Source organism: Marmota monax, unplaced genomic scaffold, assembly GCF_021218885.2.
Source record: "Marmota monax isolate L192 unplaced genomic scaffold, Marmota_monax_Labrador192_F-V1.1 WCK01_AAM20220418_F8-fsc00108, whole genome shotgun sequence".
In the NCBI taxonomy this organism is placed as follows: Eukaryota; Metazoa; Chordata; class Mammalia; order Rodentia; family Sciuridae; genus Marmota; species Marmota monax.
Genome location: NW_026694593.1, coordinates 3,223,844 through 3,246,759, shown reverse-complemented (window position 1 = coordinate 3,246,759; position 22,916 = coordinate 3,223,844). Strand labels below are relative to the sequence as shown.

Here is a 22,916-nt window from a genome sequence, read left to right as displayed (position 1 = left end):
GAGGCTTACCAAACTGATGGCCCGTGAAGCAATCCTGCCCAGAGAGCGCTGGCCCGGAGCTGCCTATAAATGCCAGGCCAGCACCTCCCTGTCAGAGGCTCTGTAGGATCCTGGGCTTTGGTGAGTGAGCTACTCACTGCGCACTGGCAGAAGCCTGCCTTCCAGTTCTTTCTCTTCTCCTCCCACCCAACCTTCTTCCAAACTGGAAGCCCTCCTTGGTCTGGCCCTGAACACTTTCTAGCACCCTTCACGTTTCTTGGGTCTTCTGTGCCCAAGTACTTTTCCCCCTCCCTTCCTTCCTGCCCGTGGCCAGAGGGCAATCAAGGCAGCCTGGCAGCCTCTTCTTTCTTCTAAATGTCCCAAATCCTTGCTTCTCCGTTATTCCGACAGAGTGCAAGAAGATGGCGCGTGAATTGTCACAGATGGAACGCAGCATAGAGACCGTGATCGACACCTTTCACCAGTACGCAGTAAGGTCAGGGGACCCAGACACCCTGAACCAGAAGGAATTCAAACAGCTGGCGAAGAAAGAGCTGCAAAACTTCCTCAAGGTAGGGCTTGGTCAAAGAGAGAGGAGCAGGTGCTGTCTGCAGCAATCAAGGAGAAAGCTGTAGCCGGGAACTTGTCTGGAATCCCAGCTACTCAGGAGGCTGAGGCAGGAGGATCTCAAATTTGAGGCCAACCTAGGCAATTCAGCAAGACCCTGCCTCAAAATAAGAAATATAAAGGGCTGAGGTATAAGACAGTGGTAGAGCACATTGGGTTCAACTCATACCAAAAGAGAGAAAGGGAGAATACTAGCTTCTTCTACCCAGAGGCACTAGAGGTGCTCAAAGCTAGGCAGCACTAATAGAGTCAAGAAATTGTGTGGTTGGACATGTGCTGTGTGTGAAGCCTTGTGTTGGGCACAGGGAAGTGGCAGTGACCAGGTAGCCCACTCTCCCATCGGGGAGACATACAACAAATGAACAGATAAATCCAACCCCTCTAAGTGCCTGGGAGATAACAAATAGGGTGGTGGTCTGGGTTGGTAGGGCAGAGGGGATTAGGAGGGGTGGACAGGAAGAGCCTCTTTAGGTGACACACGAGCTGAGACCCGGGTGTTGGGAAGGGAAGCACCTAAACTCAGCACTCGGCAGGAAGCTAAGACTAAACTGGGAATGTGGGGTAGACCTAGAGGGCTTTTCCAATCCCACCGGTCCAGGGAAGAAAATTGAGAAATAAGGAGCACGTGGAGAACCCGGCGCAGCACGGGCACGTACAGAGCACTCGTGGAATGCGTTTCCCTGTTCTGAAAACGATTTCCAGGAAAAAGAAGGATTCGTTCCCACACTCTTTTGGTTTTCTTTATAAATCTGGGGAAATTGGGGAAACGGAGGCCTAGACTAAGAAGGACATAGAACACGTGGGTCCCAGGCCCAATCCTGTTCCCAGGGCCAGTCGTCCTGGGGAAAGTCCCCATCCCCCTCTGGTGCTCGTCCCTCCCTGGTAAGATGGAGAATTGCCACCATGGGATGTCTGAGGGACAGTGACAACTCCCTGCAGGTGAGGGTCTCAGGCTGGATGAGGTAGACAGGGCACCAAGAGGCTGTGTGGGTGACCTTCTCCTCTGTGGGACACCCGCATGCTCTCCATCCCCCTCCCCAGTGTCCCCTGCCAGAAGCAAAGTGGTAGGCTAAGAAGGGGACCTACAAGGTGGGCCATCAAGAGTCCAGGAGAAGGCTGAGCAGAGGGGTCCCAGCCAGAGAATGGCAGAGCGGGCAGCTGGTTCTCTTTGGCTCACCTGGACCTCGTCACCTCGCCCCCATCCTCCTGGCATGCTCTGTCTTACCCTGTGAGGTCAGCAGAGCCCCTCCACGGCTCTGCCCTGCCCAGGACCTCACAGCAGCTGGCTTTCCTAAGTGCCTCCCCCGAATCTGAGGCCTGATGAGCTTCACTAACTGGAGACCTCTAGGGAAGGAGGGGAGGGGGACTGAGGAGATTAAAGAGAACGGGACCTGAATCTGCTTCTCCACCTCTGGGCTTCCAGGCTGCTCAACCCAGGAACGGCTGAGCCTCTCTAAGACTCGAGTCTTCCTAGGAAGATGTGATTTCCACCTGTTCAAGTTGTTAAAAAGATCAAATGAGGGGATATGTCTAGACTTGCAAATTGTGGGACCTTCTTCTGTAAAATAGAGAGCCAGGGTCCTCAAGTTGGAGGGCAGGTCTGGGGAACCAAATAGAAAGAGTTTAGCACACGCTTAGTGTCTGCCCCTCCGGGGGCACCCAGTCAATGGTCATCTTGAAGTGTCTTTAATGGGGGCCAACCTTCCCCATTCATCGGCTATCTGGCCATTCACTGTGCTCCAGGGTCCCCCCACCCCTGGCCATACCCAGCCCTTACAGCCCTCTCTCCCACACCCACAGAAAGAGAATAAGGATGAGAAGGTCATAAATCACATCTTGGAGGACCTGGACACCAACCAGGACAAGCAGCTGAGCTTTGAAGAGTTCATCATGCTGATAGCAAAGCTGACCCATGCCTCCCACGAGGAGATGCACAAGAACGCCCCCAATAAGGAAGGTCACAGCCACGGGCCAGGCCTTGGGGGGTGCCGCTAATCGGGAGGCCACTCCACCCTGCTTCTGGCCAGCCAGGGCCACAGGGAATGATGTGTCCCACTGCCTTGGCTGTGGCCGTGGAGGTCAAGGGGAAATAAAGTCTTTCACCCTGCAAGGACTCCGCGTGCTGCTTCTGCCACCTTCCCAAGTTGTCTGAGGGATTAGGGGATCAGGAGGGGTGGACAGCCCACCCGTGTCTGCAGCTCCGCCCTCCATCAGGTCAGAACAAAATGAGAACCAGCAACATGTGGCTCTGTTCTGAACCTCTTGGGTTCACCTACCTGACCATGTCCTCCTCCCTGACATCAGACCCTCCTGCTCAGGTCCAATCATGCTGTCCTGCCTGTCAACACAGCCTGGTCCCCTCAGAAAGCAAAAGCGGGCTATCCCTGTCCCTCAATGTGCCACACACTTCCTTACCCCCTCCCAGCCCCGCCTGGCCCATCACTGTCCATATGGTCATCTCTCTCTATTAGAACTCTGTCCCTCTGAGGTCTCCCAGAAATGGACCTAGACGATGCCACATCTGGGGAAAAGAAAACACTTGGGCAGTGGGAACAAGGACAAATGGGGATGATTATGTACCAACTCGTTTCTGGATCCAAGACAGCAGTTGGATTTCTCCTAATAGGCCTAGTATCCTAAATGTGGGTGTTAGCGGGTGGGGTGCTCAGTGGGAGGGCGTGAGAGTTAGCCCATGCCTACCCCAGCCCCAGCAGGACAGTGGAGTGACAAGGCCCCCACCTGCCCAGCAGAAGACATGAGCACCAGGCTGGGTTCTGCAATAAAACCTTCAGAAGCGCCAGGGAGAGCTTGAACTCTGAGTCCACAGATCATCTGGGGCCTGAAGATTCAGATTTTAAGCCTCAAGATCCAGCTGATCTCCCTGCTGCAGTGGAGATTTCTCCAGCCCCTGGTTGGTGGCTGAGAGCTCGGGCCAGTGGAATTTACTCCTCTCTGCAAAACCTGCATCCTCCAGACCCAAGTGCCCACCTCAGAGACGTCCAAGTGACTCCTCTTTCATCTCCCTGACCTCTGCTCCTAAAATCCCTTCCCAGGTCACAACCAGCTGGTGTGGGCCTTGCAAAAACCACAGCCCAGTTCAGGGTTCTCTACATGAGATTTAGGATCAAGAGAGAGATACTGCATCTCAAAAAACACTCATAAGCCATGGAGATGCAGAAAATGCTCAGGAGGAAGAGTTGTAAATCCTGAGGGACATGCCCTGAGCCCAGGCCCTTGTAAAAGCACAAGCTCAGGGAAAACTGGCAAGAAATTATGTGACTCCACCCTGGCTCCACCCCACACGAGGGGTGACTCCACCCTGGCTCCACCCCACACGAGGGCTTGCTGCTGTCTCTCCCTCTGGAGAGAACCCACATCTTCCCTGAATTCGTATTCCTTGCTCTTCTTGAGATTGCCCCCTTCTCCCTTGACTATGTATTTTCTTTCCTAAATAAACATCTTCTACGTCTTTGATGGCTCATGCTGAGATTCTTCTCCGTCACGTAGGCCAGGAGCCCTGCTGGTCCTGGGTCAAGCTCCCCCGTCTCTCTGGGAACTCCTCGAACACTGCTTCAGAGGCACGTCTTCTCCTGTGACATAGGCCCCAGCCTTGCCGCAGGGAGAAGACACAGAATTGGGAGTGGGGGGAGTTGGAGAAGGACTAGCAGTCATCTACTCCCTTTTTTTTTTTTTTTTTTTTTTTTTAATAAATGAAGAGACACATACAGCAGAGACTAGTGCAAGGTCACACAGGAGCAGAGTGGATCAAAATAGTGCCAGGAGAAGCCCACCCACTTCACTGCCTGAGTCTCCCCCTTCCTTCCCTAGAGCCGAGCAAGAAGAAAGTAGCCTCCCGCTGCGACCTACTGTCACGGAGTCCCCAGCTGCTGGTAGCATGCTCCTACTCTGAAGCCCCCAGGCCTCCACTGTGGGGGTGAGGACTTAAGAGCCCTTAATGTCTCCAGGCTGTGGGTTTGGGTACAGAGTTGGGAAGCCCTCACCAGCCTTCAGTGCCTGACCTGGTGCATCTTCTGACCGGCTACTACCCCTCCACACATCCAGGGAGGCCTCGCCCTCTTTATCCTCTTCTGAATGCGGTTAGGCACAGGGGAAAGAAGCAACCTGGGATATGAGGCCTGAGTGCCAGCACTGGACTCCGTGCTCAGGGGAAGGCAGGCAGGTGCTTCCCCCCACCACCACTCTCTGCCCATTACTGACCACAATGTCCCCGAAATATATCTGTGACTCTGTCTGCAACACTAGACTGTGAACTCTGGGGTGGCAAAGTCCATTCCCTTGTCTTATTCTCACTTTATCCCCAGCACCAGAGGGATGGATGGAGCAGAGTAGGAGCCCAACAAACACTGACTGTTTAAATGTCCTAAAATTTCTGAGGTGCTCTCTTCTCAGAGGAAGGTGGAGGGGAGAGGAGGAGGAGGAAAGTGTGATTAAGCCAAGTAAATGGAAGGCTTCTGGGTTATCAGCTTAGACCCTGGAACCTGAAGGTTGGGGGTGCAGGCTTATGGGAACCAAAGGCCCCTCCCCCCACTGTGTTGACTCAAATCCGTTCTGCTTTTATGTCACACACACACACACACACACACACACACACACACACTGGAATTCTGGATTTAAAAAAAGAGATTTGCTGTGGGGGGAAAAAAAAATGGAGACCCATTGCTTGAATGCAAGCTGTCCCAGCTCCACCCCTGAGTGGTTCTCCCCAACGTCCCCACCAAGAGGTTGAACCAACACTGCCTGAATTCCTCCAGGGAAGTGGGGCTTCCTCCTTTGGCTCTGGCACCCAGAACATCCTTCATTACACTGAGCCAAGACCCGTCTCCTCGTGCCTGGTACACATGAATCCTAGTTCCCCTCCTTCAAGGGAAAAGAACTATTTGAGACACAGAATAAAGCTAACCCCTTATCATCTTTCCGCCCATCCAGTTCCCCAAAACCCTCTCCATAAATACGCCCAGTCTTTCTCCAGCCTCTTCACTTTCAGACTAGGAACACTCTTCCCCTCCTGGTGTCTCTAGCAAGTTCCTTGGTATCCATCAGGTCTCAGCCAGCATCTGACTTCGCGAAGCCTCCTGCCACCTCCCTCCCTTCTCAAGACCAGAACTCTGATCCTTGTTTCTCTTCCCTCCTTTCTCTCTCTCTCCCTCTCCCTCCCCCTCCCCCCTCCCCTTTCCCACACCAGTACTAGAAAGTGAACTCAGGAGTGCTCTACCCCTGAGCTAACCCCCAGCCCTTTTTCTTTTTTATTCTGAGACAAGGCCTCTTGCTAAGTTGCTGAGGCTGGCCTCAAACTTGCCATCCTCCCGTCTCTTCTTCCCGAGTTTCTGGGATGACAGGCATGCGCCACCAAGCCCAGCTTGACAGCTCTGCCATGGCATGTCCAATTAGGACTTGGAATTCCTCGTCTGCAAGTTGACTGTGAGCTCCCGAAACCAGGATGTGGTTCTCCTGCTCCATGTCCCCAGATCTCAGCAGAGTGCAGACTCACACTGAGTGTTATGGATGGGTCTGGGGCCCTAGGGAGTCGGAGGCAGATGTTGGAACAGAACTGGGTCCTTCACAGGGAGGACCCAGAGGTTGCAGACACCAGCTGCCCGGCAGTTTGGAGGCTGACACAGCAGAGAGAATGGACCTGTTTAGGTGCTGGCCATGCGTCCTCTTGCCCTCATCTCTCCACAGACTCTGTCTCGCTGTAGGGTTCTGTTTTAGAACCCAGGGAAGGTCTGACAGCGAGCCACTCTCTCAGGCCCAGGGGATTTGAACAGAGCTGGTTAAGGTAGCTTAGCCCCTTCCTTCCCACTAGTCCCTTCCATTAAATAGATGACATGGTCCTGATGATCAAAGGGGAACAAAGTCCTCTTCCCTCAGACACAGAGCAAGAGGGTCACGGTAAAGATTTCCACTGCAGGGAGAGCTAGAGGCTGCCTCTCAGATGAGTGTGTTCTTTGGAGAAACATGAACTTGGGGGTTTCCCCAGGATCGTAGTGTCTAAGGAACCAGAGATGACTGTCCCCCAGTTGCTAGAAGAGGGAGTTGCCTCCGATCTGACTAGCAGTGGAACCTGAACTTCTGGATGTCTTTTTTAGGAAGAACGAGGAAGGCGCCGTGGTGACCTGAGCTGCTGGACTCTGCCCAGATTTGTAGCCTGCTCTGAATGCCCTCCAGGGTCTGGGCGGCATGGAATGGCTCTGGAATTTGGGGGGAATACATGAATTCACTTGTCTCCCCGCTCATTCGCTCAGCAGGTGTCCACTGGACACTTGCTGTGTGCCGGGTACCACGTAAAGCTACGAGGGGGCACCACGATAAATAAGACTTGGCTCTGCCGTCCAGCAACTCCCAGACCTGCAGCGCAACAGGACAGGTCCTCACCTTATCCTAACAAGGAAGACAAACGACAGGGGAGGTTGGAAGCTCCATGGAGCTGGAGTGGGAACCATGCCCATCAGCAGGGACCGTCTCCCTGGAGGGAAGGGAATGAGAGACGCATTGGGCTGGGGGCTACAAATGTTCCAGAACAGACTGGAGGGTGCTTCAGCAGGAGGAGAGCAGGTGGGCAAAGGCCTGAAAGTGACAGGTGTGGGGTTGAACAGGAATGAGGAGCAGCAGGGGTGGAAGGGGAGAGGAGAGGGTCACAGGGGGGAGATCCTAGTGGACAGGGGACGCCCACGATGGGCCAGGGACTCCCCCCTTGTTGGGGGCCTGCTGCAATACTCTGGGTGGGGACTGAACAGAGACCCCAGTGGCCCTTCTTAGAAAACGCAGATTTGTTCAGAATCTCAGACCATCCCAGGCTCCCTCAGGAAGAGCCCAACCTGCATCCCCTATTGGATAAATAAGATGCTCTAATTTGATGCTGTTTGCCAAGAACTTGCCGGGAAGAAAGGCCGCTGCTTTCACCAGCCCCGTGAAGCAATCTTACACAACCCTGATGCAGGCCCCGCTCTGAAGTAAACTCCAGAATCCAACCTCAGAGCCCTGCCCCCTCCCAGCAGTTGCTTAAAATTTCTAGTTTAGAAAGCCCTGGGTCATGGGTGTTGACATTCCAGTCCCCACGGTGACAACAAGACTGAAACTGGTTGCTCAAGTCCTGTTGTATCTTGGGGCTCAGACCTGAACCAATTCCTCTATCCCAAGATCAGCTCCTTGGCCAGGTTGGACCCCCACCCATCTTTTAAGATCCCCCCCCAGTCCCAAGAGACAGGGAACTTGACACCCAGTAGGGAGTCGCTGGCCTCCTACAGGTTTCCCTGTCCACCATGACTTCCCCCATTTTTGCCCACAATTGTCACAGGCAGACCTTACAGTGAGGAGGGGGATCATTGCCAAGAGGAGGGTGGCACCCAGCTGGCCCAGCAAGAGTGCAGGATCCCGGGGTGGGGATCCAGCCCAGCATGAGTCCCCGCCTTGCTCCCTCCTCTCCCCCAACTCTCGCCCCTTCCCTCCTGACTCGCCCCTCTCCTTCTCCCTCTACCTACTCCATATTCCCTCAGAGCTCTTCCTGACTGCTGCCTTCCGCATCCCCCACCTCCAGTTCTCCATGGTGAAATGCAGCCCTGTGTCACCGGGGTCCCTTCAGGGAGTGCCTTTGAGAAGGATCTAGGAGTCCTATCTAACAGGGATGGAGGCAGGTGAACTCTCAGAGAGAGAGAAAGAGACCCTCACTCGGTGGAGCCCGGGACCTAGGAGTGTGACCAGGCCTGCTTGTCTGTCACATAAACAAAACCTCGGCATTGGCTTATACCAGACCAACCAGAACAAAAGCATCACTCATTTCAATGCCCCCAGAGTCAAAGACCTACACAATATGCTCTCATCTGATTTACAGCTCAATTGCTTAACCAAGAGGAAACATTCTGAACCCCAAATATCAAATGATTGACATGAGACTTGATTTTCAAAAAACGCTTGCCTGGGAACTTGTACATTTCTTCCCAGGGATATCATATATACCGTCAGAGAGCTCAGCCCTGAGCGCGTGGTGCTTCCGTTCTCCGAAACATGGGGGTCTTCCACATCTTGCCTTTGGGGAGTGTATACCTGCCCTGTAATAAGCCTTTGCTTGTGCCTTGCTTTCAGTGCATCTTGGAATTCTTTTTGGTGGCATAAGTCAAGAACCTGCCTAGGCCAAATTGAGGTCCCACTGCCCCCTTGGAGGGACCTCCTCAGTCCCATGTCCAGTGACAGGATGATTCCTTAAAAAAACCCACGGAGTTCAGTTTCCAAATCTCCTCTTAATAACAAAGGAGAAAGTCACTAGAGGAGACCCATTTATGTGTGTCATTTAACACAGACCAGGCAACTTGCTGTTGTACAAACATCTAGAGTGTGCTTCCACGAAGCTAGAGGGAACAGGTCCGTCACTCAGGGTGGCCTCTTGATGCAGTGCAGAGGCTCAGTAAACACGAGGTGTACAAGGCGGTTGCCGTCAGATGCAGCGTTCTGTTTTCACAGCAAACATTTTTTTCTCGGTTCTAATTAGTTATACATGACAACAGAATGCATTTTGACTACATAAATGAAGTATAACTTCCCATTCTTCTGGTTGTACATGATATAGGATTACACGGGTCATGTAATCCTATATGCACATAAGGTCATAATGTCCAGATCATTCTATTATCCTTTCTACTCCCATATCCCCTCCCTCCCTTCACTCCCCTCTGACTAATCCAAAGTAACTCTATTCTTTCCTAGCCACCCCCATTGTGGATTAGCATCTACAAATCAGAGAAAACATTCAGCCTCTGGTTCTTTGGGATTGGCTTATTTCACTTAGCATGATAGCCTCTAGCTTCATCCATTTACCTGCAAATGCCATAATTTCATTCTTCTCTATGGCTGAGTAATATTCCATTGTGTATATATACCACATTTTCTTTATTCATTCATCTGTTGTAGGGTACCTAAGTTGGTTCCACAGTTTAGCTATTTGGGAACTGAGATGCTATAAACATGGATGTGATGTGTCACTGCAGTGTACTGATTTTAAGACCTTTGGGTATAAACCGACAAGTGGGATAGCTAGGTCAAATGGTGGTTTCATCCTAAGTTTTCTAAGGAATTTCCATATTGCTTTCCCAAGTGGTTGCACCAATTTGCAGTCCCACCAGCCATGTAGGAATGAACCTTTTCCCCACATCCTCGCCAACTCTTATTGTTGCCTGTATTCTTGGTAATTGCCATTCTGACTGGAGTGAGGTGAAATCTTAGGGTGGTTTTGATTTGCATTTCTCTAATTGCTAGAGCTGTTGAACACTTTTTCATATATTTGTTGATTGATTGTATTTCTTCTTCTATGAAGTGTCTGTTCAGTTCCTTAGTCCATTTTTATTGATTGGGTTACTTGGGGTTTGTTTTTTGTTTGTTTGTTTGTTTGTTTTTTTGGTATTGAGTTTTTTGAGGGTTTTTTTTTTTTTTTGGTATTGAGTTTTTTGTATATTCTGGAGATTAAATACTGTATCTGAGGTACATGTGGTATAGATTTTATCCCATTCTGTAGGCTTTCTCTTCACACTAGTGGTTGTACAGTAAACATTTTTAGATTTCAGTAGGAGGATCACACCACAAAATAACAATAAAAATTAGAGTATAGTAAATACATAAACTAGTCACATAGTCGTTTCTCATCTCTGTCAGTTTTGATGTACTGCACATAACTGTGTGTGCCATTCATTCTTTTAAACAACTGGCCAAGTTAGTTTACACCAGTGTCACCACAAACATGTGAGAAATGCCTTGCGCTGCATAGTACATCAATGTCACCACCGGGTGATAGAAATTTTTCAGCTCCATCGTAATCCTAAGAGGCTCTTATCACATATACAGTCTGCCACTGACCAAGACATCATTATGAACTTCCTTGAAGAACTTGGGGTATCGAGTCTAGGGACAAAGGGAAGGGAGGTCATGACCCCTGCCTTCAAACACTGCCAGGTCCTTGGGAGAGATGCCCACTCCGTGACACGGCCTGGAAACGCTTCATGCTGTGGCTCGTTGCAGCCAGCCCCTCCCATGCCCCCAGCACCTCCTTAAGCCTCTTCCTGGTATTCGATGCCAGCCATTCCTTCCCTTGGCCAAGCACAGTGACTCCACTCAGGGAAACCACCGCTCCCCGGGTGTTGCCTCATTCTGCAAGTATCCACCAAACGCAGGGCTCCCTTCCAGGTGCCGGTCAACCGTCATGTGAGGCCTGCTCTCTGGGGGTCTGCAGCTGGGGAGAGTGGAGCAAGAAACCGCCCGGGGCCATTTCAGAAGGTGGTGGGTTCCGCAGAAAAACCCGAGGAAGATGTGATGGAGTGACTGCTGGGAGAGTAGGTGACCAGGCCAGGCCTTGCTAAGGAGGGAACAGGACGTGAGGCCTAAGTCACAAGTGCAGGAAGTCAGGGTCCGTGCCCTCCAGATTTTTACAGTTTAACTGCTTCCATTCAGTGTGGAAGGCTTCTTGGGTCGGCCAAGTCAAAGTGATGTGAGTCCTCGCCAGTCTCACATCAGGGGCTGCTGGCGCTCTTTCTGTGGACCCCAGGTCCTTTGGCTGACCTCCAAGGCCCTGGTACACAGGCGGGCTTGGTTCTGGCATGCCAGCAGCCTTCCAAAACGTCTTCTCAAGGGTAAGGGTGGCACATGCAGCACCCATAAGAATAGCCTTAGTGTCCTTTACCACACGATAATGCCACAGCCCAGCAGGACCCTGAGGGTGGAACAGGCAGGTCAGCCTCAAGTTGGAAGGACCTGAAACTCTCCTCTCCAGAGAAGGGTGCCACGGGGATATGGGCAGGAGAACGCCCTGAACGGTGAGATTTGATTTGGACCTTGGGGTATCCATAGGAGTGACAGAACCAGAGAAGAGCCACACAGCCTAGTGCCCACAGGAGAGGAGACATGGGCAGTGCTGTGAATGGAGAGAAGCCAAGGCACTGAAGACACAGAGATCACAGGGCACCGTGTGGTTTAGATGCGTCTCCCAAATCCCCCGATGGGGATTAACTGGGTGGAAACTGTAAGCAGGTGGGGTGTGGCTGGAGAAGGGGGTCCCTGGGGAGGGCATGCCTTTGGGGTATGTATCGTGTTCCTGGTGAGCAGAGGTCTCTCTCTGCTTCCTGGTGCCATGTCCTGCCACGTTCTTCAGCCATGATGCTTTGCCTCACCTCAGGCCCCAAAGAATGGAGCTGGCCGTCTCTGGACAGAGACCTCTGAAACTACAAGCCCTCAATAAACTTTTCCTCCTTTAATTGTTCTTGTCAGATGTTTGCTTACTGAAACAGGACAGCGAGAGCAAAACCCGGGAAGTCCGAAAGTTCATGGGAAAACTGGAGCATGCTCTGGAGGGGCTGGACAAAGAGCTTCAGCGGGTGGACAGAGGCTGATAGTGGACACGGGAGGACAGGTCCGGTCTCTGTGGCTCCGTGATCCTAACAGCATTTGTGTGTGTTTGCTTGTTTAATGACACCCGCTGAAGTCACGGAGTCTAGTCTTTGTTTTCATGAAGGCACTAGCGGTCACTAGTTCAGTCACTTTACAGATAGAAAAACTCGGCTCGGAGACTGCACAGCCACCAGCCCAAGCCACAAGGCCAAGAAGCAGTCGAGCCAGGAGTCGAACCATCTCGTGTGATTGCAACTCGAAGGCTGTTTTCACCCTTGGATGCCTCTGATTTAACAGTTCATGAATTCTTCCTGTGATTTCAGCTCAGTTTGTGGCTCAGCAGGTTGTTGTAGGGGGGAAAGAATCATAGTGAATGTTCTCGCTACAGCAAATACACTGGGTTTTATTCTTCTTGATGGTTGTTGGTTTTACTATGATTTATATCCCAAATGATCAGAAATATGTGTGAGTGCATTAAATGACACAGCAGCTTGATCTAGTTCAAAGGCCTTTAAAGAAAGAGATTGTAGGGTGGGGTCGTGGCTCTGCGGTAGAGCGCGCGCCTAGCACATGTGAGGCCCTGGGTTCGATCCTCAGCACCGCATAAAAATAAGTAAAATAAAGGTATTGTGTCCAACTACAACTAAAAACTAAGTATTGGGGAAAAAAAAAAAAGAAAGCTATTGTGTAGTCACCCCTGGTTACTTGACGACCCAAGCTTCCCCTAAATTCAACGTTAATCTTTGCTTCAGTTTAAAATAATCTCTACCTAATGATACATTGCAGAGAATAGGTGAGCTGCAATCATCTCTTGTATAAACTGTCTTATTGTTTGTGTTAGTCACCCTCGCATCACTGTGATCACAATGTCTGACAAGAACAAAGAACAGTTTAGAGGAGGGAAGGTTCAGTTTGGCTCACAGGTTCAGGGGTTCCGTGCCTGGTCAGCTGGCTGCATTGCTCTGGGCCCGAGGTGAGGCTGAGCATTGTGGGAGGGGGGTGTGGAGAAGCACTGCTCAGCTCACGGCAGAAGGAAGCAAACAAGGGGGACAGAAGGGAAGGCCACCAGGAAGATGCGCCTCTCAGGGCGTGTCCCCGTGACTCACCTCGTCCAGCCTTGCCCCACCTGCCTATAGTCACCACCCAGGCCATTCAACCTGGGATGGACTGACGGTCACGGCTCTCACAGTCCGCTCATCTCACCTCCGAGCATTCCTGCATTAACCCGGGAGCTTTGGGGAGTCACCTCATATGCAAACCCTAACTCCCTTCCTACTAATTTCCCTTAAGTACTTCCCGGAGTCAGGGGCCAAGTGGCTGACAGGTGCTTCGAGACTAGCTAAGCCTCACACCCACTCCGGGAGAAAGCTCCCGTTGTTAGCCCCATGTTATTGAGGAGGAAACTAAAGTCGAAAGATTTGAAGTTCTTTGTTCAAAGTTTCACAATTAGTAAGTGGCCAAACGAGGAGTAGAACCAAGAAATAGCATTCAGTCCTCATCCCCTGGACCGCCCCCCTTGAGTGCATCCTGGGGATGTCATCCTTGGTACCCTCACGTGAAGTGACGCTCCCCTTCTGGACCTACTCAAAATCCCCCTCCATCCAGTCGTGATCTCTCAGGACGTTAGAAGTAGATGACAACTCAGTGTTCACCTAGTCTGAAGCTCCTCAAAACTGAAATTCTAAAACTCCTTTGAATTCCTCAAAGTGAGGGAAACAGAGCCCACCTTTGGCGAGGGAAGCCGCCTGGCTTTGACAATCCCAGGACCCTCCTCTCTGGGCTCCAACCCTTCCTCCTCTGCCAACCCTCCTTCACCGTCTTTGGCCTCCTGCCCTGCCCCGTGCTCGGGCTTCAGCTCCTCACACACTCTCAACACTCCCTGCTTCCTCTCTGCTCCGCTCAGACACAATCGCAGGGGCAGGGGGCTCCTCCGGGGGGCCAGTGCTGGAACCCAGCGTCCTGCACATCATTTCCATGTGGCTTCTGACCAAATAAGCCAGAGGCCAAGCCGTGTCCCCACCATGGGCAGCGCCCTCCTTGGACTTCCCCATATCTACCCACTGGTAGAGCTTCCCTTAGATCTCCCTCAGATCCTGCCCTTCTGAGCTGTGCCTGCTGCTGAAAGAGAGGCTGGCAGCCATTGAAGGGTCTGCCAGAGCCCAGGGCTCTGCCCTGGAGGCTTCTTCCTCGGGTACCTTGACATTCTGATAAGTCCATCTGATTCCAAAGGGCAGGGCTTGCTCCTGATTCCAAGCTCCCCATCCATCCCAGGGGAGCATCAGCATTAGCGGGAGGGAGGCGGGATTGGAGGGCAGGGAGGCCCCAGTGACTCCTGCTGATCAGACGGAATTCCCCTTCCCTCCAGGGAACACTGACCCACCTGGCCCTTTCAGAGATCATTCCTGCACCCCGCCCGGGGTCACACTCTCTGTTCTCTGGAACCAGTTGTGGGAAACCGACCACCAGGTGTGGCGGTGCACTCCTGAAATCCCAGCAGCTGGGGAGGCCCAGGGAGGAGGATCACGATTCAAAGCCAGCCTCAGAAACTTAGTGAGGTCCTGAGCAACTTAGCTAAACTCTGTCTCAAAATAAAAAATAAAAGGCCTAAGGATGTGGCACAGGGATTAAGTGGGTTCAAACCCTGGTATAAACGAAATTTCGGGCTGGGGCTGGGGCTCAGTGGTAGAGCACTCGCCTACCATGCGTGAGGCACTGGGTTCGATCCTCAGCACCACATAAAAATAAAATAATAAAATATTGTGCCCACCTAGAACTAAAAAATAAATATTTTTAAAAAAAGAAAGAAAATTTAAAGAGAAAACAAAACCCATACCTTATTGATGTCCACACATTTATTCATTAAAGAAATACTTATCAGACACTGTGTCAGTCCATTTGTACCGCTACAACAAAATGCCACAGGTTGGGGAACTTATAAAATAGAATTTTATTTCTCCCATTTGGGGATGCTTCACAGCCCAAGACCAGGACTTTGATAGATTCCATGCCTGGCGAGGGCTGCTTTCTGCTTCCGAGATGAGGCCCTGTAGCTGCATCCTCCATAGGGGATGAATGCTGAGTCTCAGGTGGAGAAAGGGACACACCCCAGTAAGCCTTTCCAACAAGGCACCGTACCTCTCTGTGAGGGTGGAGCTTTCATGGTATTTGACCTCCTAAAGCCACCACCTTTCCATACTGTTACGTTGGGGATTCGGTTTCAACATGAATTTTGGAAGGACCCAAACATTCAGACCATAGCAAGCACCCCCACTGCCAGGTTCTGTGCACCTGCTCTCAAACAACCCGGTCCACTGGGGTGTGGGCATTAAGCAAAATCACATCAATGCCTGTGCCTCTCTGTGGCTCACAGAGAAGAGAAAGACACCAAAGGAGACTGCCTCCCTCTCGGGTGGGTGTTGAGCCAAGAACTTGGCCCGGACCATCAAGGGTCTACACAGAGAAGCCTTCCTGCCCGTTACTCTAGGTCGGACAGAGCATAGCATTCTACTCCCTGGTCCCTACTTTTGTTCTTCCCAATTCCTGTCCCTTCTGAGAGAACCAAAGAAATTGTTCTTTACAACCCCGTGCTCAGAAACATGCAAGTACTGGATTATTTTCCCTGTTTTCAAAGTTCTACCCCAAATATCATCACCAAGTGTCCGTTCTTTCAGGAAGCCCAACAGCCTCATCCCCTGAGCCGGGCCACCTTCCTGTTCTCCCACAATGTCCCGTGCTTACTTCTGCTAAAACACACATGACATGACATAGAAACTTCTGCTGACTCTCACTTTTCCTCACAAGAATTGAGCACCTGAAGGCAACGCTTAGTCTTTCATTTCTATATCCCCAACACGCAGCTCAATGTCAGAGAGAAAAAAAAAAAAAAACCTTTGGAGTAAACTGTGACCTCTCACTTTCCACCTTCAAATGTCTTCAGCATCTGATTACTCCTTGTCTCCAGCCTCCTAGCCCAGTCTGGCTTCCGACCAATGACCTTGGGCTGCAATATCCGATATGGTGGCCATGAACTATATGCGGCTATTGAGCCCTTAAAATGTAGCTGTAGGGGGGCTGGGGTTGTGACTCAGCAATAGAGGTTCACCTAGCACGTGCGAGGCCCTGGGTTGGATCCTCAGCACCACATAAAAATAAATCAATAAAATAAAGGTATGGTGTCCAACTACAACTAAAAAATAAATTTAAAAAAATGTAACTGTAGCTATGAGATATACTGAAAGTATAAAATACACATGGGATTTCAAAGGCTTTATTTATTTTTTTTTTTTTTAGTTTTCAGTGGACACAACATCTTTGTTTGTATGTGGTGCTGAGGATCGAACCCGGGCCGCACACATGCCAGGCGAGCGTGCTACCGCTTGAGCCACATCCCCAGCCCTCAAAGGCTTTAAACAAAAGATAAGAATGTAAAATATCTAAATAGGAATGTTTATATCCTTGATGTGATGTAGTTCTCTCTCCTGCAGACCCTATCCCACCTACCCCCACTCCCCATCTCGGTTATTGTGTGCCAGGTACACTGGATTTTGTGCTATTCTTTGAGCCTATGCCCACCTCAGGACCTTGATCTTTCCCTGTCAGGAACTCCCGGATGCCAGATATCTGCAAGCCACTCTCCTTCATTTCTTTCTGACTTCTACTCCAATGCACACCCAAAACATTCCATCTAAACTAACATCCCATTCTTTTTCCTTCTACCCCAGCCCAAATTCCCTGCTTTAGTTTTATTCACATCATTTATTATCACCCTCCAATGTTACCGTAATATATATATATATATATATATATGTAATATCTATATTATGTGTTTGACTATTCATTTACTTCCCAATGGAATATAAACTCTGAGGGGACAAGGACTTTTGTTATTTTGGTCTCTGGCTGTCACAAAAATTCAATGAATATTTTTTTTTTAAACGAACAGTGGACTTTCAATAAATATTGGGTAGACAAATGGAGCCAGGGGTTTAAAGGGTCTAAATGAGGCTGTCAGAATAGCAAGGTGACGTATAACTAAGTTGAGGGACCATGCATGGAGAGAAATAAAAGTGGACAGATGCCATTAAGAATTTTCCATGAGTACATTTATTAATTCTCACTCCCCTCAGGCAAAGCAGGGCTGTGGTGAGGGGGAGAACACTCTCCTCAGGACATGGCTGCGGAAAAGGCTCTCAAAGAGGTTGCTACTCTCGGTGGAGGTTCTTGTGGGTCGTCTCCAGCACAGAGGCCACCAGTAATAGGAATTCCCTAAAGTCGACCTCTCCGTCTCGATTATCATCCAGATCCTGGAATATTCTGTCAATGGTAGCTTGATCTTGGGTATTCTAGGAGACAGAACAGAGACCGTGAGTGCAGACCCTCGGTACCAAACTCCCCCACCGACCCTTCTTGGACCACTCAGCCCTCGGGACTCAGTTTAGTGACGTCTAGGACATTAAGTCATTGAGGCGGCACTGGGGACTCCAACATGACAAGACAGAGGATGTAACTGACATTCCAGGATGGGCCACCCCAGACTCAGGCAAGGCTTGACCTGGAAGGTACTCTGCAGTGCATCTACCCCAGGCCTCCCCTCCCCTGCGTCCGTCTTTGCCCTTTATTTATGAGGACACAAATCCCAGAGTGAGAAACTGAGTAAAGCCCAAAACGAGAGAGAGAGTGTGAGAGAGGGCAGCAGAGGCCCTACCCCACAGCAGGGGGAGAAGGTCCTCGGGAGCTCAAACTGGGGCTGACCCGACCCCAGTCCTTGTCCCGCCATCCTCTCCCGGAACTCGCCACTCCCTCAGTGCCGGGGGAGGACAAGTGGTGACGACGAGATGGGCAGCACCTACCTTGATGGTGTTTGCAAGGTCCCTGGTTATCAGCTTCTTCAGCTCACTCTTGGAGAGGGTGTCAAAATCCCCCACATGAGCTGAGTGCTGGTGGAAGATGTTGATGATCCCCTCCAAGTGCTCTTCCAGAGTGGGCATCTTCCCAACCTCAGGTTCACCTTCTAGAAGACAAAAGAGGTCTCGCTTCACTTCCTCCTCCCAACCCTTAACATCCACTCTCCCCTCTTTCTGTATCTAGGGTGCAGAAAAACCATGACAGACGTCCTCCAGATCCACTTGGGGTCTCTCTGCTCCAAGTTTGAACCACGGTGAATTTTTGATTTGTGGATAGGATGAAAGAGAGAAGGAGACATAATACAGTCTATAGTCTGACAGAATCAACCCCAGTTGCCTGTGGTGTCACACACCACTCCATCCACCGGGCAAGACCATTTAGAGGTTATTGCTCACTTAAGCTCACTGCGAAGGGTTCTGTAGCTGACATTGCTCTTCGCTTTCCCCAGATAACAATACTTTGGCCAGACAACATCTACAGACATCCCAGCCCTGGTAAACCATGCCTGAGGCTAGATCCACCTAGCACAGCAAGCGCTTGAATTAAAAATGTAAGATCAGCCCAGAAGTGCACAGACAAGCAGAGGCTTCTGACACCTGTGATTGCAAAGTGACCACCTGCAATCACAATCCTGTGGGACACCTAAGGAGCCAGCCAAGGAAAGGACACTTACCCCTTCAATGCACAAAAGTGTGGAGCAGTAGCAGAAAGCCAGCACTGGTGAAGAGCATGAGCCCAGGAGGCTTTTATAATGCAGTCTAAACTTCACCTTCAACCTTGGGTCAAGAAATCTCTCTGATTCATCTTGAAGCAATTGCTGGAAGATACTCTGTTGCTCAACAGAAGCTTTGGGCTTGTGGTTTTGAGTGCAACCTGAGCAGCTCAGATTCCACCCACCCACCCTGAACTTCACATTCCTCCTCAGCTCAAAGCAAAGCCCCAGCACTGGCCACCCACCAACACCCAGGGGCCTTGCACATTTCCCAGCCCTGGGCCACTGCCCAGCCTTCAAGTTCAGCTTCACACCCTACTTCCTAAAAATAAAAAAAATTTTAAAAAAGGCTAAGAGCAAACTAGGGAAGGAGAAGGAGAGGTATTTGTTGACAATCTATTAAAACAAAAACAATAATGACAATCAAAATAATTGAAGTAAACACATAATCCTGGAAGGTGAAAAAGAGATTAGTTTAAGCTAAGGAAATCTGAATAAATGGAATTTTGCTAATATCCATAGTGGTGCATTCATATTAACAAATGTAACACACCAATGTAAAATATTAATAATAGAGGAAGCTGTATGCCAGGACGTGGAAACTGTCTGTACTATCTTCCCAATTTTTCTATAAACCTAAAACTATTCCAAACGAGTCTCTGTTTGCCAAGAAGTGAAGAGGCATTGGGCACTCAACACACCTTCAAAGCAGCCCTATTTTTTAGATGAAGAAATTTCCTAAAATGAGAATAGTTTTATTATTATAAAAAAACAATACCTGCTCATTCTTTTAAACATATACGTATATGATTTTTGGTAGATGTAGAGAATCTCATATCAGACCTTTGTCTTTATTTCCATTTTTTTTCCCTAATACAGTCAGTTCTCAATTTTCTTTTTAAAAATTCTTTCCTCAAGGCAGCCCAAGCTCCCAAAATCACTGTGGGAAGGCCCTGGGCCGGGCTCAGGAGTGGAGTAACAGCAATCAACCAGACAGTGTGGCCGCCTCCCTTTCCCCTCCAGGAAGCTCCTCTCACCCCACCTGGGCACCAGCCTATTGTTTGGTGCCCAGCCAAGGAAGCGGTAGGGGATCAAGGGTGTTGTCACAGAAAAAGCACCGCGCAAAGTCCCTGGCTGTCAGGGGCTGGCCCTGTCTTCCCCACCCAACAGGAAATCCTTGGGGTCTGGGCTGTGCAGGAAGACTGGCACTCAGGGAAGCCAAGGGAATCAAAGTTTGTGAAACTGCTGGGTACCATGCCACAAGGCAGGACATGAGTCATTAGACGGTACCAAACCCCATAGAATGCACAGCACCTGGGTTGAACCCCAGGGTAAGCCATGGGCTTTAATGGCAGTAAGGATCAATATTAACCCATCAATTAACATGCGAACACCCTAATGCCAAGGTGTCAATAGGGAAACTCAGAGACAGACAGCCCAGGGCATATGGAAACCCTCTGCACTCTCTGTTCAGGTTTTCTGCAAACCCAAAACTTACCCCACCACCACAAAATAGTTCATTGATTTTAAAAAGTACCGCCACACCTAAAATTACTGTGTACAAAAAGTAGTGGAATACAACACAAAAACCAAACTTTTTAAATAGTCAAGCTCACTTTCACTACTCCCTCTCTTAAATCAATCAAATTGCTGTGAAAAAATGATTGAAAAACTTAGAACATTTGAAAAAAATCATCAGGTAAAAGCATGATTAATTCTAATTTTTGCAATCTCAACTAGAAATAAGTAGGTACTCTAAAGTAGAAGGGAGAATTTTAAGAGAATGTCATCATGCAAGCATCTGAAAAGAGTTATCAAGGCAGCTTCGAATTTTAGAAAAATCAGAAATAAAGCTTTACATTGGTAATTGTGGGTCAAGGGCATATGGGAATTTCCAACACTACACTTGTGATTTTTCTCTAAGTGTTAACTTGTATCAAACTAAATTATGTCAAATTAAAATAATATAAAAATTAACTCAGCAATACAAAAAAAAAGTTATGACAACCAAAGGAGTCTTTTAGTTACCCAAGAAATAGGGAAGGATATGCCAGCAACTTCCAGTAGGGCAGGATGGCAGCCGCCGCCCTCCCCCACCCAGTTCAGCTGTCTTCAAGTTAACCCAGAGCCTGGCTTTGGGGAGTCACTCCATAACTACAAGTGATTTTTTCCATCACCAACACATTTCTCTAAAGCTACCATGTCCAGAGAGGAAATAAACTCCCAGGTGTTCAACGAGAGAGAAAAAGAGGGCAGAGTTACTTTAAAGGGTCTGGGACTCTGGGTCTAAAGAGATGGGCAACCTCAGATCAGTTCTAGCCTCTGAGCAGTTCCCACCTCTCGCCCGGAGGACCAAGCCTCTAGCATATGGGTCTTTGGGGGAACATTCCAGACTCTAGCAGGTGGGGATGGAGGTGAAGAGGGCCGGAGGAAGCATTGCTTCTTGTTGTTTTAACAGAATAGGTACCAACCCTGGGTTCTGGCAAACAGAATGTCACCTTCAGGTTTTGGTTTTGGTTTTTGTCTTGTCTGTGGAAGAAATGAACGAAGCCAATGAGGTAAGACAGAAGAACTCTCCCTGAGTTATTGGGGGACGCAAAGCTGGCCACTGGAGTAGAGGATCAATTTTTAAAGCAGGGCCCAGGGCTTTTCCGGAAGGGAGAGAACAATACCTCTCTGTCTTCTGTCCACTCACTTTCCTATCACACTGCCTGATCTTGGCAGTTATAAAGAGTCAGGAATTTGGACTAGGGTGACCACTCCCTGTGAAGTACATGCACCACACACTGGCTACTCTACCTCTTGCACAAGTCCAATGAGACACAACGATCCCACCAGTTTAAGCAAAGCAGCTGTATTGGGGATGGGGTACTGAGGATTGAACCCAGGGGTTCTTTACACTGAGCTACACCCCCAGTCCTTTTTTTATTTTTTATATTGGAAACAAGGTCTTACTAAGTCGCTCAGGTTGATTTTGAACATGTGGCCCTCCTGCCCCACCCTCCTGAGTTCCTGGGATTACAGGCCTGCACCACTGTACCCAGCTGCAAAGCAACATTACAGCTCACAGACTGGCAACCACGGACCACAGACGCCTAGAATTCATGGCGAGCTGGTCCCCCAAGGTTCAGGAAAACCAGCCAGGCAGGATGGAGTCTCACCTACATATACCCATGTTGCTGGAGCGCTCTTCCCTGGGTTTTATACACCAGGGGCAACTGGAATAGCTGGGTCAGCAAGGCCATATGGGAGCTTATTCTGCAGTCCACCCCGCAAGCCAGTGTCACTTTGCAAAGATAATTCATCTCATAGGCCTAACATCTCCCCAGCTCTTACTACATTCATGTGACAGTGTGACCAGTCTCAGTGCAGAAGACATCTCACTAGACCCAGGAGGACCCTACCACAACAGGACTGCCTGGATGGCCTCTTCCAGGATGCCAGCCATCTAGAGAAGAAGGTGCTGAAGAGGCCACAGAAGGATCCTTCAAATGGCTCCACTGTTTGCAACCAATTGGGGGTGGGGGACTGGTTCTGGGTCTCTCCCACGGTGTCTCTGTAAGTACAGCAGGAGGTGTTGGCAATGACTACACACCACCCTGTTCTTCCAGCACAGAATCAGAAACCGTTCAGCTACGCACCATCCTCCTCGCGCATGAGTTCAGCGAGTCTTGTTGGTCCTAAAGAGCCTAGGTGGCAGTGTTGGCCATCTCCACCAGAGTCCATGACAGGCTGGGGACCACTCTCCAGGTACGAGGACACAGACGGAGGAATGGAGTCTGTGTGGCTGGCGGGGTGTGTCTGAGTGTGAGCCTTTCCAGCTTTGAGTGTCACTTTGCGCAAATACCTAAGGATCCAAAATTGCCAAACATCAGGCCCCATCTGAGGGTGAAAGACACCCCACAAAGGAATATACGAGGGAGTGCAAGTAACCTGGTTAGAGAGTGGTCACTGTAAGAGCGTAGCACCATGGTACAAAGCCTGTGCCTGGTTTAGCCGTGAAGCGGGTGGCAGGATTAATTCGCACGACATACATGCTCTCCCACACCACTGGCAATGTTGAATCTGTCTGATTTTATATCTATGTTCTAGGCATACCACCCACACTGAGGGTCTCACTCTCCAATCGGAATTGTCAAGGGCCGTTGGGACCCCCATTGGTCTGGCGATAGGCCACACATAGGCCCTTCAAGTCTGGAGGGCAGGGCTCCAAAACTGGGAGTGGCCGATCCAGTCATGCTTCAAAGCACCTGGGAACTTCCCAAAGCTCCGGATACTGGAAGGAAGCCTCCTCCACCCCAGAAGGGAG

The 22,916-nt window shown here is 50.0% G+C and overlaps 2 protein-coding genes across 2 annotated transcripts; one reads left to right on the top strand and one right to left on the bottom strand.

Annotated features, from left to right (window-relative positions):
- The first annotated feature begins 8 nt into the window (after window positions 1-8).
- S100a9 (S100 calcium binding protein A9) lies at window positions 9-2,716 on the top strand. The gene is made up of 3 exons (XM_046421968.2): window positions 9-120; window positions 391-551; window positions 2,407-2,716. The coding sequence occupies exons 2-3, from the start codon at window positions 402-404 to the stop codon at window positions 2,599-2,601; spliced, it is 345 nt and encodes a 114-aa protein (XP_046277924.1). The 5' UTR covers window positions 9-120; window positions 391-401; the 3' UTR covers window positions 2,602-2,716.
- A 14,355-nt stretch (window positions 2,717-17,071) lies between these two features.
- Window positions 17,072-18,701, bottom strand: LOC124077474 (protein S100-A12). Its single transcript, XM_046421906.1, has 3 exons — window positions 18,569-18,701; window positions 17,841-18,001; window positions 17,072-17,333 (listed from the first exon to the last, which is right to left on the bottom strand). The coding sequence occupies exons 2-3, from the start codon at window positions 17,976-17,978 to the stop codon at window positions 17,193-17,195; spliced, it is 279 nt and encodes a 92-aa protein (XP_046277862.1). The 5' UTR covers window positions 17,979-18,001; window positions 18,569-18,701; the 3' UTR covers window positions 17,072-17,192.
- Window positions 18,702-22,916: the final 4,215 nt, after the last annotated feature.